General features: G+C 44.8%; 1 protein-coding gene across 1 annotated transcript in view; it reads left to right on the forward strand.

Annotated features, from left to right (window-relative positions):
* The first annotated feature begins 955 nt into the window (after positions 1 to 955).
* The window catches only part of LOC119436159 (cyclic nucleotide-gated cation channel beta-3), a 61340-nt gene continuing 44256 nt past the window's right edge, over positions 956 to 18039 (forward strand). Inside the window, exon 1 of the mRNA XM_037702924.2 lies at positions 956 to 1116. Coding sequence (XP_037558852.1) covers positions 1075 to 1116 — 42 coding nt within the window. The 5' untranslated portion in view covers positions 956 to 1074. The remainder of the gene's footprint in view (positions 1117 to 18039) is intronic.

An 18039-nucleotide genomic window follows, 5' to 3' on the forward strand; every position in this document is an offset into this window, starting at 1 on the left:
CACTTCATTACCTTTTCGACCTTCCCATACAACTTCCTCAGCAACTCCACGAAATCGTCGTATATGCCTTCGTGCTTAAGAATATCCCGTAACAATTCCCTGTCTACGTTGTCATAGGCTCCTTTAATATCTAGAAATGCTATCGATAAAGCTTTATTCTGAGCCACTGAAATCTCTATGCACTGAGTTAGTACAAGCATATTATCCTCTAAGCGCCTGCCCGGCCTGAACACATTCTGTAGTTCCCCCAGTACATCATTTTTCTCCACCCACTTCGACAGTTCTAATTTTATGGATTGATTGCCATTCTATATATCACCGACGTTACTGTAACTGGCCTGTACGAACTCGTCTTATCCCTATCTCCTTTGCCTTTGCAGATGAGGTTCATCTTGCTTTCGCGCCATCCAACTTCTTCGTTCTAATCACTTGCTCTATGGCATCAGTGAGAAGTGCCTTGCTCTTTGGAGCGAGGTTTTTGATTAGCTGTATTGGGATTTTATTGGGCCCTGCTGCCGTGTTATTCGGGACATTTTCTGCTGCATTTTTCCAATAAAAGCTTTCTATGCTAAATTTTTATTTCTCAGGCTTCTCTGTTGTTGCTGGATCTGTTGTCTGAGCTACACTTTCTTTCGTGCCGAAGTTATCCCTAATAACGTCTGTGATGTACCGCAGCGCATCGTCTCCTTCGTAGATGTTACCGTCTTCATCCCTTATAGGCGTTTGAGAGTTTTTAGTTGGAGCTCCGAGTGTTTTTATATGGTTCCGGAATCTTTTTTCGGCGCCCCTGTTTCTTTTGAGAATGTTATGTACCCAACGTTCACTTGCGCATTTAATTTTCTCTTGCACCAGCTCACTCTCTGTGCCAGCGCTCACGCGCGCCCTCTTTAAAACTTGGCGCCACGCCGGGCACGCTGCAACGGCTCCTGCAAGATGGCTCCACCGGTCGCGGGTCGGGAACGCACCTATTGTCTAGCGCGCACTCGTCGGGCACGGGTCAGCTGTGGCCGGGAAAGCACTTATGAAAATCGACCATGATTACGTGATAACGGCCGGCCAGCGCTCAGTCCAGCCATGCTGGACTACATACTGCCGGACTTCTTCGTCGAAGAAAAGGTGCGTACACGGGCTTCGCGTTCGCCAACGGAGAACGCATGCGGAGGCGACAGGGTGACGTTCCAAGCTCCGTCCTCGGTAGTCTGCTCGCTTTCTCTGCGACGCGGTCTCTGCTGGAGGAACTAGCTGCACCCATCTGCGGCTGCGCTTGCCTCCGGCGCGAATTTCCCTGCGAGCGAACAATAAGAGTCGTGTGGTTGTACTGCGACGTGGCACCGCGAAAAAGCGTCTGCTTTCGCCAAAGCAGTGTACGAAGACTCGCGAGGTGCATTATGCGGCTAGGCCTAATAAGCGAATGATTCGCGGAGGCGGACGTGCAAATTGTGATCCATGAGCGCAGCTCCTTTTGAAAGCGCTGGCGCGGCAGTCCTTTCGGCGGCAACTGCTGACAATGACTGTTGACGACTACAAAGCGTCCCTCGCGACGGCCGTTTAGCTTTCCCGCCGTACCGCAGTGCAAATAATAAAGTGTGCTTTACGGGTGGAGAACTGTGTTAGTTCTTCACGTGCATCTCGAGTGAGAGTGCAGAGACTGAGCAGGGTTTATTGGTACGTAGTAATCGCGTCTGTGATTCCAGAACTTGCCCGTGCTTCTGGGGCGGATGTTACCACGTACTCGTATTTTGGCTCAAGGTCCTTCTGGTGAGAGTTCTTTCGGGTCGACAACACGAAAGCCATCCTTGTGATTTCACCACACTTGTTTCCGTCAGTGGCGCAACGCACACAAGAGAACGAAACTTAAAGTTTTGCGAAACTAAAGGTTTTGTTTGCTAGAAGTGACACTATACACGATTTGCCGCAACGCAAGATTGCAGTTCACTGCCGATTACATTGTATCTATGCAATTCGTCACATACACTGTTCTTCTCATTGATGCGTGCCCATTTAGATACTGTGTATGTGTGTGCACGAGGGTGCGTACGTGTGCGCGTGCGTGTGTGTTATGCAGCTGTTATCTGCAAGAGCTTGAGCTCCATTTATGCTTGCGTCGTCAACAAAAGATGTAGAGGAGCATTTGTCCACTATAATATTTTTATGTTACACCTGCGAGCAAATTAAATATGTTTCGAAAGGACCTGTGTAGCAATTTCTGTAAGAGCTAGCGTTGTTTCATCTGCAGTTCTGTAAATAATATGCATCCTTGCTTTTAGGTGTTAAAAAGGTAGTATTTCTTAGCATATTTTTGTTCCTATTGTTTTTGAATTTGGGTGAGAAATATCTGGAACATAATTATTCGACACGAAATCAATCTTCTCATAAATACTGACGATATAATGAGCGCGAAATAGTATTTGATGTACCCCCTTACGAAGGACAGTGAATCGGGACCCGGGCACACCTTGACAACAATGCTGATAAATGTCAGTGGTTTCGTTTTTTTTTAAATTGTTGCTACATTAGTGCGACTTGCACTCAGTTGAATGCGAATCTAGCAACAATATTTACTTGAGACTTACCGATGATAACGGTAGGGTTGTCTGAAGCGGGTTATAGTCTAGCAAGCTGGTTTTCCAACTGCTCCGCCTGAGCTCTCTCTCTCTCTGACGGGCATAGAGGTGACTCACAAAAGTATCCAGCAAAACGGTGCTACGCAAGAATGAAAACAGAAGGCGTAGCTTTTCATCCTCTGGCCACTTTGATTCCTCCCGGCAATATTGCGTGGCTTTCGAGAGCAGGTGTGGAGAAAGCCTTTTCTTCACTAGCTGCCAAGCAAAGTCTTTCTCTCCGTTTGATAACTGAATAAAGTTCTCCACGTCACTCGACCCATCGCATGGGCTACAGAAGGGAGAATCGAGCTACCGATTTTACAACGCCTTCACATGAGTCCTGTGGCAATTGGGGCTATAGTTGTCAAGATGGAGGCGCGCTTCTTTATAGCACCAGAAGTGCAAGAAACGGATCTCATTATACGTGGATGCGTGGTTGTTGAAAGCAGAGTCGCTAGATCAGCGCCCTGTCCTATGTAGTTCTCCGGCACTGAGTGCGTGTGTGTGTGTGTGTGTGTGTGTGTGTGTGTGTGTGTGTGTGTGTGTGTGTGTGTGTGTGTGTGTGTGTGTGTGTGTGTGTGTGTGTGTGTGTGTGTGTGTGTGTGTGTGTGTGTGTGTGTGTGTGTGTGTGCGTGCGTGCGTGTGCGTGCGTGCGTGCGTGCGTGTGTGCGAGCGTGTTTTAAGGTGTTTTTTTTCTTTTCCTTTGCGATGTCTACGTGTTCCTCACAATGAAGTTCAACAAACTTCCCTAATTCATCATCTTGAAATGTGATTATTATGGAATCACGCAGCAAAGTGTACTGATTATTCAATAGATCTATTGAATTTTGGCCGCAGTATACTGAATCACTCAAAAATATCAATTGGGGGGGGGGGGAAGCGTACACAGTATACTGTGTACGCTCCCCCCCCCCCCCCATCAATGCTTTAATATGCAAGTGTGTAAGCACTATGCATGCTAAAAGGCTTGAACCTACATTGTTCTGTAAGTAAAACAAAATATGTGACAGATGGTTCAAGAAGTGCTCTTTTTTTCACCTGTGCTCACCTAATTGTACTTCATGTACTTCATTCATCTGCTCATGCGTCCGAAGTCTACGATTTTCATGGCGACACAGGCACTACCACACGCTATGTAATTAATTTGTTAATTAGGCCAGCGTGTAGGATTTTTTTTCCTTACAGGCACAAAAACACGGTTTTATTTGGATTGGCCTTGTTTGACCTACACACAGAAATGAGGTCGGGTGATGCAGGTAGCGAAGGCGCCAGTTCTTCGCCAGTCAGTGTAGGCGCCACACAACCGGTTTCTATTGTCTGGGGCATTATGGCAATGACAGTAATGAAACAAGGGAGCAGCACGTTACTAGATCCAAGTACAGTGTTGTGTTCGCTGTAGTGGGATACTATACCGGGTGTTCAAAATGAATCTTTACGAAATTTTTAGAAATCGCCTGTGGCAGGTAGCATAGTTCTTATCATTGAGCTGCGTTATTCGATGAGGCGGACATTAGTAGCACAAGAAATCGAAACACATATTCAAGTAATTACCAAAAATTCACTAATTAACTTCTTAGTTAATTACTTTACGAGACATATTACAATTTATGAATTGTAGCCGGTGAGCTTGTCAGGCGTATGTACTTGGAATGAATTTCCAGGATGACACCAGTTTGGAGATACTCGCCGTTAAAATGCACTGTTACCCGCCGGGGTGGCTCAGTTAGCTAAGGCGTTGCGCTGCTGAGCACCAGATCGCGCGATCGAATCCCGGCCGCGGCGGCCGCATTTCGATGGAGGCGAAATGCAAAAACGCCCCTGTGTTTGCGTTCTAGTGCACGTTAAAGAACCCCAGGTGGTCAAAATTAATCCGGAGCCCCCACTACGGCGTGCCTCATAATCAGAACTGGTTTTGGCACGTAAAACCCCAGAAAGAAGAAACTGCACTGTTGTTCCACTTAATGTTTTACCAGAATGCTGTTTTATACATTGAAGCGCAAAAGTAGCTAGAACGCCCAAGTATTTCGTCCCACACTTTGGGAAATAATATCTCGAAACTGGTGTCATCCTTGAACTTCCTTTCAAGTGCATGCGTCTTGCAAAGCTCACCGGCTACAATGCATAAATTTCAATATATGTCGTAAAATAATTAACTAAGAAGTTAATTAGTGCATTTTGTTAATTAGTTGAATATGTGTTTCGATTTCTCGTGCTACTAATGTCTGCCACATCGAATAACACAGCTCAATAATAAGAATTGTGCTACCTGCCACGGGCGATTTCTAAAAATTCCGTAAAGCTTAATTTTGAACACCTGATATACAGGGTGTCTCAGCTATCACGAAGCACGATTTAAAAAAAGAGGAACGGCGTTACGCGAAGCAAACCTAGTGCGTACTGTTTCCAGTACAGTCGAGGAGCCACCAGTAATTTCTTTGTTACTGATATTTATTTAGGTAATTGTAATAATCTAACTGAGGAAGTACTGTCCTAATTATCAAAGTGTGAATGAGAAAATTGTAGAGCAACATGAAAAACTCCAGATACAGCTTTCTGCTGCTCAATATGTGCTACGTAAAAGTGTTTTACCGAGCGTGAAAGCAGCCCGCGAATACACTCAAAGTGCCTCGAGCGGCCAGTCGCGTGGCAATTCTGCGTGTATGCGCGGGCTTCTTTTACACTCGGAAAAACACATTTATGTAGCACGTATTGAACAACAGAAAGCTGTATCGGGAGTTTTTCATGTTGCTCTCCATTTTTCTCATTGACACTTTGATAATTAGGACAGTACTTCTCGAGTTAGATAAATAATTACTATTAGCTAATTAAATCTCAGTAACGAAAAAAATACTGGCGACTCCTCTGCTGTACTGGAAACAATACGCAATAGGTTTGCTTCGCGTAACGCCGTTCCTCTTTTTTTTTTTTTTTAATCGTGCGGCGTGATAGCTGGGACACCCTGTATAGTGAAGACTGCAGAAGTGTGATACTACACCACCGCACATTGTTTCAAAGGGATGCAAACGTGGTGAGACTGGCCAAATAACATATCGGAACAAATTCGTATAGCGGCCGCCTAAAAGCTGGCCATTATTATTGACTTACTGGAAAGTATTGGACAGAGGTTATGTGCTCCGTGCGTTCGCTCAAAAAGTGATGCCTCTGGGCGAGAACCGCAGCTATCCAGCAGCAGAATCATTCGGAACATGTCCTCACCAGCATTATCATGTCTCCCTCGAGACTGCAATAAGTGTTTTTATCCCTCATATATTCGAAATAAACAAATGTTCGACAACTTCAAAAAGTTAATTCTCTAATCGAATACGAATAAAATAGTGCGGACTACTAAATTCGTATTCGTCATTTCGAATATTCACAAACACGTACTGATTAGGCAACCATGTATTATGGCTATATGAGTACCACAAAAGTAAAAATGCTGAACCTTTATCCGGACTAAAATAATATTGCATCTGTAAATATAAGTTAATTTACATACTGATAGTTTTGAAGATATTCTGATGTTTAGAATCAGTCCACCGACATTTAGATTTCCTCGTTTGAAGCTTATTTCCCAATTTTATCGGTTCACCAGTCATTCGATAGTTTTAACACGTATATAGTGCAGTTAGACTGATGAGAAATTGTTCAACTGACTAGTTCATTTGGCTAGCTATTTTAAACCTAGAAGTATTCTCTGACATGCACTTCTAGCTAGGTTGCAACGCTTGGCATACCCTTACCTAACAGTATACTCATTGTCACATACCCAGATGCCAGGTGCTACAGCTGCGTCCAAGTTTGCAATATAGAAAGTGCATGTGAAGTCAGTGCCTCTGAGCAACGATAGCTGTATTAGCTGCGGATGTGATATCATGTTGTCGCTTGCGCCCACTTCGGTCCGTATTTACGAAACTTAGCAAAGCGCTGATTCGGACTTTTTAGATTTCCTTGCTGGTCACTGTGGGATTGCCATCTTTTCCAGTAATGCGCAGCCTCTTCGTCAGACGTAGTATTAAACGAGGAAGAACTGCACAATACTTATGCGATTGACTTGCGTGATACTCAGAACAGCCCAAAGGTTTTGTTTTGGTTGCGGTTAAGGCAGCTATTGAAAATGCATTCAGCGCCCTAACTCGTCGCAATATCACTGAAGGCAAGGTTTCTCGATTAAACTCCTGGCGATGAATAAAGGATCCGCATTGGAGAAAATGCTTTCAAAAGATAACAACACGAGTCCAAGGGCGCCCACAAAGATTGCGTGCAGTGGAGGCGAAGAAAAAGAAAGTAACATACAGGAAGGTAAGCCTGTGTAAAACCGGCTGACTATACTCTGTACCGGGATAAGAGATGTAGGGGATTAAAGATGATAGAAGTACAATCGAAATCAACTAACAGAGCGAGAGGGAGGGAGAACTGCGCACATGCGATGCACCTAGCGAACAATCGAAGTATGTCACAAAGTCCGCATGTCCTCAAAAAGCGGGGCAACACGTTCATTGCTTTCGGTGCTTAAGACGGCCTGGGCCAGTGTCCCAGGATTCTCTCCTCCGGCAAGGGGCGGTCGTCCATAGCATGGGTAGCGTAGATGTGCACGTATATATATATATATATATATATATATATATATATATATATATATATATATATATATATATTATATATATATGTGTGTGTGTGTGTGTGTGTGTGTGTGTGTGTGTGTGTGTGTGTGTGTGTGTGTGTGTGTGTGTGTGTGTGTGTGTGTGTGTGTGTGTTCAGTATATATAGTTGTGACCAGTTTAGCCGTACGTTGTAGATATGTACGGTAGAACCCATGGATGCGTTCTATTATATCTCGGCAGGGGCGAAGCCTGAAGGTATCGGTCTCTCGTGGCGTAATACATCCGATGAGAAACTGCACTCAGGATTGTCGTTAGCGACGACGAGGAATAGTGAGAGTGTTGGGTGAGCGTTCGTAGGTAGACGCGATGAGGTCCACATGACAGATAATCTATTGATTTTCGTACCGTTGGTTGCCGCGCTGCGTGGCAAGCATCTACGCAGTGCTCTTGCGTGAAGACTTTCATGTGTACGCAGGCAAGAACGACGCATACTTGTGAGCCCCGGCAAGCAGTAGCTGATGCATACAACAGACAAAGAGCACCTGCTTCAAATGCAGGAGTGACTATTCAGAGGGCCTCCATCTAGTGCCTGCAATGACACACAATTATGTACAGTAACGATATGAGCGAAACAGCTTTTATTGTTACACGTTGTGTTCATTTCGTACTTAGCACGGATGTAAGAAATTGCCGGAAGAATTCATCAAACGCATTGCGCGATGCGGACGTGACTTTCATCGTGCCTGCGTGCCCACACAGGAGGAACGCGGTGCGAGTGGACGCCCTGCAGTAGTGTGTGCTTGCTTATAGTGCTCGCACTCTGCGCATCGTCCGCGTCATAAATACCGGGCTCCTTACGCCCGCGAGCTCGCGCAATTTCCTGATTTGCTGTGCGTTGTACGGGCGCAAAGCGACGCCGAATCTTCCCTCCCGGCGACAAGAAGAGAACGATGAGTTGCGCTGGGCGGCGGGAAACGTTTCCCCGCGCCAGCCACTCTATAGAGGCATCGACGAGGTTCACGGCCTTTCCTTGGCGACAGCCTCTTTGGTGACGTACTCCACTGTAAGACTTGCCTTGCGTCGTTAAGTTGAAACATGTCAATGACATTCCCTCACCCTGCTTCCTCCCGTCACACAACCCTCCCCCATGAATACTGGCTGGAGTAACGAAACGAGCGCGGGAAAGCGGCATACTGATGGAAGGGACAACTTACGTGTGCCCACTGGTGTATGTATACTTTCTTTAGTCCGTGCACGCCAACGCCCATGATGATTCAAAGAGCACGACCACATATAGCTGTGTCGAGTACGTTCTGTCTGTTCGCTTTCCCTCACAAATGTCGTGCGTGCATGAAATGTTAATTGCAGGCGGTGTTGTCATAAGTAAAGTGGGTAAAGCGCGCTATTGAGGAGTGCTGTAAAACGGCCGGCCGCCGCCGTCGTTACTAAATCATCAACTGCGTTGAACGACTTCAGGTGTTAGCAGATGACGGGCTTGATCATAGTGCCATTAGAGAAGTTCTTACATGGCAGTCATGTCGAATTTGGGCATGGATTTGCGTCATATATGCGTAGCAGCCCGTCGTAAAGGTGTTGACCACTGGTGGTGACATCCTTCAAAAGTTATCAGAACGGGCAGCACGTAGACGCTAAAGCGACACAATCCAATGCACATACTTCTCCTCCATTCGAAATTAAATGTAATGGCACTTTTTTTTCTGTGGTGGTTGTTCTTGTTTTTTTTTGTTTTTTTTAGGCCACTGACCTCTTCTTAAGACACGAGGGCACGCCTGGAGTATAGTTTGTTGGTACTGCAATGCGTCCTCGCCTTCTAATTAACTATGCCCTGCTGCGGCCTGTAGTATATATCGTACTTCCTTACGGTCTGTCGTCTTCTGAAGTGTCGATGGACGCAAACACCCGAAAAGAAGAGGAGATATAATTTATTAGAAAGGCAGAGAGGTCGGCCTGAGCAAGCATGCTCGGGCTTGCTACTTTGCACAGGGGAAAAAGGAAAGGGGACAAAAAAAGAGTGATGAAAGATGATGATGAGGACAGGAAGAAGGGATACACTAACACAGTGGTTTCCTTAACCCTTGAACTGGCAGCTCAACAATATTGTTGACCTAACAAAAGTATCTGCAAAAACTAGACAAATCCAATTATTAGTCTGTGCCTTTCAATTTACCTTTATTTATGTACTTACTCAACAGCGGTACTCAATAAAATGCCGATTGTGTATCAGCAGATGTATTGGTCACAAAACCTGAAGGCTTCGTCGTTATCTTCTTAGCGCTCGTGGGGGTCATATTCTCGCCAGTGAGATTTTTTTTTCCTTTTTTAAGCACGCTCCTATTTATTAACTTCAGAAAGGTACATCTCAAGAACACACATTAACCTTGCCAAAGCCAGTGTCAGAGACCAATTTTGGGCTATATATTTACCTGTCACCACCTGGTCAACAATAATTTTGACCTACTGTATCTCGCTTAGTATTTAGAGAAATCGTTTAATATTTCCATTGTTATGTATTTGAGCACAGTAAAGAACTTAATCAATAAAACCATTCTGGGTCAAGTCTTTCTTATCTTGCCAGTTAAAGTCTTGCGTCTAGTCCGGTGATCTTCAAATAGTCCAGAGCAGCCCTTGTAGCTATTGATGTTACTGTACGGTCACACATCGCGGACAAATATTACTTTCGGACAATGTTATCCTGCCAATGCCTGCACCCGAAAAAGCTCATGAGTCATGCATAATTTTCTTATGCATTCAGCGCTAATGTCGATGCCACATTGCTCTTGCTCCAGGCCATGACGTCATACAGATAGCTGCCTACCATTGCTTACCGCGAACCTACTGGTTCTGGTAGGCGCACCTGATTACATGAAGTCACAGATTATTGTGGCCACGAATTGAAGTGGTTCAACAAGAAATAGCGAAAAGTGTTTCTTTTTTATTCTGTCGATGCGACTCCGCGCTAGCGATGTCATAGGTTTCTTGTTTACAAACATTTTACAAACTAAATACTAACAAGTTTGCAAACTAAATACTAACAAATGTAAAGTGCCGCGTGTTTCCCGCGTTTTTCGCCAACAAGCCACTTACCAATTAAACAACGTTCCTTTAGAAACGGTCAACTCTTACAAGTACTTAGGTGTCCATATAACTACAAACCTGTCATGGGCAATTCACACCGAATACGTTATTAACAACGCTAACCGCATGTTAGGCTACTTGCGCCGTAACTTCTCTAGCTCACCATCTAACCTAAAACATCTACTCTATAAAACTCTAATACGTCTTAAATTAGAATATGCTACTTCTGTATGGGATCCCTGCCAGGATAACCTGAAAACTCGCTTAGAACTTGTCCAAAATAACTCAGTTCGATTTATCTTTTGTAATTATAATAGAACTGCAAGCATTTCTTCTATGAAATCTAATCTTAATCTTCCCTTGTTGTCTGTTCGACGTAGAATGGCACGTCTAGCGCTCTTTTATAGGCTTTATCATCGTACACTGCACACGCAATTCTTTACAAGACCCCATTATGTATCACACCGTGTTGATCATTGTCATAAAGTCGGGACCCATCTATGCACCACAAAGCATTTTTTCCAGACTTTTTCCCTCGAACATGCATAGATTGGAACCACCTTCCCGCTGATATTGTAAATATTACTGATAACAGCCTTTTTAGTGAAACTTTAGCTAACATTGGATAACCAGGAATTTCTTCCTTTTTTGTGACACAGCTAACACTATATTGAAAAAAACCTTTTGTATTCTAGCATTGTGTTTGTTCATATTAATCACTGCGTTTTGTTTACTTCCGATGTACCACATTTGCTTTTGTATCACTCCCCTTTATAATGTCTCTGGCCCTGAGGGTATTATAAATAAATAAATAAATAAATAAATAAATAAATAAATAAATAAATAAATAAATAAATAAATAAATAAATAAATAAATAAATAAAGCTTGTCTATACTGTCACCTGACAGCGCACTGCTCGTCGACTTCACAGTAAAGCAATTGGTTGGTAGTGACACTATTCACGATGTGATAGCCAATTGTCGTTGTCACAACGGGATATCAAAATTTGATTTATTGTGGATCAACCAGTTCACAAAGTAAAGCAAAGGTACGTGTCTAAGGCGAATTTAAGGTCACTGTGGTGAGCAGGTGGGCATCATGTTGTCCTGTGTAGCTATGGTAGAGCCATCACGACGGTGGCGAAGCCATCACTCTTACACATACCGGGCTAACGTTAGCCAAGCCATTCAACGAAAAAAAAAATTATTTAAAAACACGATGCAACATGCAAGATACGATTTTAAAACCTACGGGGTTCGGTTGCCAGAACGCTAACGGTCGAACACCGTCAGAATTCTGACAACCGAACACCGTTGGCCTTAAAATCGTATCTTGCACTGTGGTTTTTAAGTATTTTGTTTTCGTTGAGCAGCACGGCTAACGTTATCTGGGACATCCTATATAAGATATAGGAATTGTTATGATACTTCACGCACTTACCGGTGTCTGTCTGTCTGTCTGTCTGTCTGTCTGTCTGTCTGTCTGTCTGTCTGTCTGTCTGTCTGTCTGTCTGTCTGTCTGTCTGTCTGTCTGTCTGTCTGTCTGTCTGTCTGTCTGTCTGTCTGTCTGTCTGTCTGTCTGTCTGTCTGTCTGTCTGTCTGTCTGTCTGTCTGTCTGTCTGTCTGTCTGTCTGTCTGTCTGTCTGTCTGTCTGTCTGTCTGTCTGTCTGTCTGTCTGTCTGTCTGTCTGTCTGTCTGTCTGTCTGTCTGTCTGTCTGTCTGTCTGTCTGTCTGTCTGTCTGTCTGTCTGTCTGTCTGTCTGTCTGTCTGTCTGTCTGTCTGTCTGTCTGTCTGTCTGTCTGTCTGTCTGTCTGTCTGTCTGTCTGTCTGTCTGTCTGTCTGTCTGTCTGTCTGTCTGTCTGTCTGTCTGTCTGTCTGTCTGTCTGTCTGTCTGTCTGTCTGTCTGTCTGTCTGTCTGTCTGTCTGTCTGTCTGTCTGTCTGTCTGTCTGTCTGTCTGTCTGTCTGTCTGTCTGTCTGTCTGTCTGTCTGTCTGTCTGTCTGTCTGTCTGTCTGTCTGTCTGTCTGTCTGTCTGTCTGTCTGTCTGTCTGTCTGTCTGTCTGTCTGTCTGTCTGTCTGTCTGTCTGTCTGTGTATGTGCCGCTCTTCAGTGACAAAAATAAATCCTTTAAAATTTCTCCGTTGTTGTGCGGAATCGAACCCCCGTCATATATATTCAGACAATCTTGTCTGAATATATATTAACACATGCGGCACGCACGGGATTCGCGGCGACGCTGCTAAATGGCGGAGCGTGTCCAGGGGGAAGCGCGAGAGAGGAGCCTGGATGAGCGCACGCCTCATGCACGACGCGTTTCGGCGGTGGCAATACGGTGTGTCGCTACATTGCTTCAATGCTAATCGCATTACCGTCGACCTTCATCGTGGGATGCTTTTTGTCCTCAGTCATTGGCTCGCACGAACCCGCGCTCCCGCTATCACTGGAACTTCAAAAACTCCAGAATTTAGTTTCTGTAAACTCTAGAATCCAGTTCTGCAAAGTTCGGGCTCATTTGGATTGAAGACCTCAAGATCGTCTTTGAAATCACACTGGTCCAAAACTCGTTCGTGTTCAAACCACCCTTGAAGGCTCAAAATCACAACTTTCTTCGGACTGGTAGTCTTAGTACTAGCAGGTACAATTGCGACACAATTCAATGAATCTAAATGAGTGGGCCTTCATATGTGGCAAGCTCAATGTTCGCCGAAGTGCGTGGCGCTGTATTTAACACGCGAGTGTATAATGTCAGATAGAGAAGGTTCACGTCGCTTCGCGTCATTCTTTCCTCGCGACGCGTCAGGAATGTTGTAAGGGGAAATGGCGCTTAGCAACACAGAGCGAACACAGTGCCGACCGATCAATAGGGGTCTGTCATGTACCAATCTTAGCAGCGTACCCAGAGAAGCGGCAAAACGGCAAAGAGAAAATAAATCCGACGGGTCACGACAACTCGTCTGTCTGAAGCGCCGCCCTTGAGACGAGAGCCTGCAGGTACCACCAGGTCGTGTCCGTCCGCCGAACTAATGAGCCCTCACCGACAAAAGGAAGCGCGCGGAGTGGAGTGCAGCTGGTTCGAGGCAGAACAGTTTCAGTAGCTAAGGCGTTTGTTGCGTCGTTTAGAACTGGACACAGTCTTGCGCTGCAGTTTTCCATCGGCGGATTGCCCTTTGAGGTGAGAAGGCATTGGTTATGTCTTCGGAGGAGGACACGGGCGGGTGCCGCGTGTTTATTGAAAGCAGCAGATGTGTCTTGAATGTGACTTTTGAACGATAAGCAAAGCTGCTGCTTGTTTTGGATGTTACCGCGCATTTGCGCCTAAATTCGCGCTGTTAATACGAGGTGAATGCACGCGACGATGCATCGGGCACTTGGGGATTTTTTTTTCTTCCTCGCTCATGTTCTTTGTACGCCCAGGGCTCTGAAAAGGAAACTTTTGGTTGTTATTTTGTCTACAGGCTGATTGTCATTCATGGTAGCCTTGTTGTAATGGTACTCAGTAGCGCACCCCCCAGGATCTCTGCCAGGGGGGGGGGGGGGGGGTTGTGGTGCGGGGGGAGGGAAGGAAGCACTTTGCATAAAATGCAATTTCCTAGCTTTAGCCAGAGGAATCCAACAGCAAATAAAAGGCCTATTAATTATAATGATAATGACACCAAGAATGTTGACTATGTTTATTTCTTCAGCGTTTTACTCAAAGTAACTTAAGAGTGATTGATGAAATACAAGACAATGATAGAGAGTGTTGGTTAATCAGGAAAATTCGACCTCAAGCCACCTCCTGAGTTGTAATGACAATGTGAACAGAGCACTGAAGGTAGACGTTGGATTGGTGGGGCTGGACGCGTGGAGCGGGAGGGGGTTAACTCGGCCTCAGGGGGGGGGGGGGGGTTACACCCCCCCCCCCCCTGTCGGTGCGCCACTGATGGTACTTGAGTCAGTACCTTCGTCATGCGATTATCGTGTGTGGAATGACTTCTGTCGATTTGAAATTGAGAAAACCTGCCTCTATTCCATGTACAATGGTCTGGCATCTTAACTCATTATCATATGTCGAGCATAACTGCATATTATCAGAAAATGACTTGTCATTGTAAAGTATACTGCTGCATGTAAAGCAATCAGTATACTTTCACACTTGTAAGCTTGCTGGTATTTATAAGTTATCAATAGCTGCGAGCCTACATTATTACGGTCATTATTATCTGTATATCGATGGCTAAATAGCAGGCACTACACGGTAATGCAAGAGAATTTACAAAAAAAAGATATGTTTTCAGCGAAAACTTTCGATCATATGTTTCGGGGAGAATACAGAACATATTAGTTATCCCGGTAGTGCCAATTGGAATCGATCAGTGTGTGCCAGTTTGACCATCAGTGTTTATGGCAGTAAGACAGTCGTACTGAATTTAAAGGCAAAATTTGTATAACGTGATAATGCCGAGTGCATCGGTAGTATCCTGCTAACTTTTAAATGTAAAACGGTCTCTTTTCCACGCATGTACCCCGCTATGTCAACATTCTTGCTTCCCTTAGGCATTTAAAGATTATTTCAAATCAATGCCCATTTCGCCAAATTTTTTTTCTTCTACCTCTACAAAAACGGCTGAGCTATGCAACGAAATGCAATAGATTTGATTGTAATACTTGCTTAGGTGAACCTCGTAAATATTCTGCGTATCTTCTATGCCTGTTTAACGCTAAAGAATAATCGCAGTGTGTACGTGCAGTTCGCAATATGTCTCTTGATGTTTGTCGGCTCCTCAGTGCTACATTAACTTTGTTGTACCTTGGTTGTATGGCTAAGTGTAAAATGAAACAAACACACACACCCACACCCACACATGCGCGCGCGCGCGCGCGAAAATGTTTTCGCGCGAACGTTGACCGAGCCAGTAACTGCGCGCCATCAGAGCCCCCCCCCCCCCCCCCCCCCCTCGCCCCCATTACTCGTCCTGCTTTTTCTGCGTTTGTTGCTTGGAGCGATCGCAACTTCCGATGGCGCACTGAGCCCCTTCATTTACGCATTATGATTTTGTCAATTGTCGTCGTCTTATTTGTGTTTCGTTCACAACTGTGTATTCATGAATTGTATTGGGAGGTGTACCATTTCCGAGTAATGGTGTCATCGTCATAGGAAACAATCGCGAATGGAACATATGAGCAGCAAGAACAAAGAAAAGAAACACGCACGGGGACATGATAAATGCTTCGCTGTGGTAGCGACGATTGCAATACATGAAAGCAAACACTGGAAAGAAGAGTCAATAATCTTGGTCTCGGCCACGTCGAAAGTGCCTTTCTACGGAGCCATAACTGTTTCGCTCGACGCTCGAGAGTCGACCTTCATATCGCATACACTGTACGTGTCATTGGGCGATGGGTGACGTCACCCAAGGTGTAAAAGGAATCGTGCGCACTCATAACTCTTTTGAATACAGGCACGGCAAATAGTTCTTTATTTTAATTATTTTGGAGAGTGCTGCATTATGGCTGAGTAAAAAAGAAATATTGCGATGTTTCTTGAGCAATGTAAGCGAATGCTGTGGAAGGTAGTCTTCGCGGTCACCTAAGCGCATTTATATTCGAGCTAACAGACAAAGAAACACTGCTGTGCTGGGAGCAACTGAAAAGCCTCTCATCTTTGCTTCAAACATTTGAATCGTTTCGTGCACATTCATACAGTCAGAAAAGAGGGGTAGCCGGCACCACCTACAGGAGGCATCACCTCCATACACATAGATAAATAAAAATATAAAAACAGACTCAGAAGTCAATGGAGCTGCTTAGCTCAGTTGTTGAGTCGGGGCTGTCTATGTGATGGAAACTTAGCGAGTAATTGGCCAAGAAGCCGGTGACTAAAAGTAGTTGAGTAGGTAAAAGCTTAAGAGAGCAAGTAAGCGAAAAAGTGAGAACTGTACAAATAATAATAAAAGCAAGAAAATTATAAAAAAGACTGATATTTGTGATGAAGTTGTGTGGTTTACTAGAGAAAAAACAATTTGCTGGTATCAAACGATTTCGAATACAATAAGCAAGTTTGAGAGGTCCGGATCTAATTTCATGTGTGGTGCGCCTTTCTTAATCTGCCTCGCTGATCTGGTGGTCACGCAACCTTGGGCTCTAGAGATTACCGGACGGGAGGAGAAGACGAGGCTCACAGTTCATTGTTTAATCTGCTCTTGTGTACTTTTAAAATACAATGTATATATATATAAAAGCGGCACTTCATATTTATGCGCTAACTTTAATGTGACCCGTTAAAAACATTTTGTAGAGCGCATTAAATTTATGAAGCAACTTCCTTTGAGAGATGGGCGAAGACGACGATGAGTACGCTTGCTCGGTTGGCCATTGGGTGCGTTTAAGGCTTAGTTTCAACCACGCAAGAAGAAATTTTATATTTTCAAATGCTGTCTTTAATGTGACCGTTGAAAACCATTTTGTGAACTCGGCAAGTAAATTTGTAACATGATTTCTTTTTCATTTAAATGCAATGCAGTTGTTAATAACGTAAAATCAAGAAAAGACCTGCCGATCACGTCGTATAGTGTCCGGTTCTTCCCATCGGAGAAGAATAGCAATAGCGTGCCTCACGATTTGTTTACGCTATTATTCGTAATGGAGGAGCCGTATGATCGACAGACACGCTGAGCCACCTCGGCCAACAAGACCAGGGGCCAGATTCACAAAGCTTTTCTTTCGTAAGTGCTCATTGCCATTGGCAGGCCGCCTTAGATAATATGTCTTGCATCCGGATTGGCTGAAATTCTTTCTTACTTTTACAACGCTGGGAACAAGGTGGAAGAAGGAGGGCACGAGCTGGTGCCGGAAGACAACGGCGTTTGGGACTTGCCTGCGCTGCCTGTATTTTGTATATAAGCTGTAAATAGACTTCACTGTTACTTTAATCCCTGTGTCGCATTTTGGTGGAGGTGCGGAGTATACATCCCAGTACCTCTTTACCAGCTACCTTACCCGACGTTCCCAAGATGATTTCTCCTGATCGCGCGCCTCAGCACGCCGACCAGTTACGTCGTTTGCTCGCCTCATTCAGCGACATTTTTTACTTGAATGGTTGCCCTTTAGGTCAGACTTCCATTGTGAAACACATCATTGACACTGGCGACGCCCATCCGATTCACCGGAGAACATATCGGGTGTCCTTGCATGAGCGACAAGTTATTCAAACGGAAGTCGAAAAGATTCTTTCTAGGGGAACAATTGAGCCGTCTTCCAAGCCTGTGGGCGTCCCCTGTAGTACTAGTTAAAAAGAAGGACAACACCTGGCGTTTCTGTGTGGACTACCGGCACCTGAACAAGATAACTAAAAAAGATGTTTACCCTCTCCCACGCATCGATGACGCGCTGGACTGCCTTCACGGTGCGAAATATTTTTCTTCCATCGACCTTCGGTCCGGCTACTGGCAGATTGCTGTAGACGACATGGCCCGCGAGAAGGCAGCCTCTGTAACAACGAATGGCCTGTACCAGTTCAAAGTTATGCCTTTCGGCTTGTGTAATGCCTCAGCCACGTTCTAACGTATGATGGACGCACTTCATGGACTCAAGTGGTCTGTTTTGTTACCTAGATGACGTCATCGTTTTCGCTCCTACGTTTGCCACACACCTCGAGCGCCTTTCATTAGTTCTTTCTGTATTTCGAAATGCCGGCCTCCAGCTTAATTCGTCTAAGTGTCACTTCGGTCACCGCCAAATCACTATCCTCGGCCATCT

Source organism: Dermacentor silvarum, chromosome 1, assembly GCF_013339745.2.
Source record: "Dermacentor silvarum isolate Dsil-2018 chromosome 1, BIME_Dsil_1.4, whole genome shotgun sequence".
NCBI lineage: Eukaryota > Metazoa > Arthropoda > Arachnida > Ixodida > Ixodidae > Dermacentor > Dermacentor silvarum.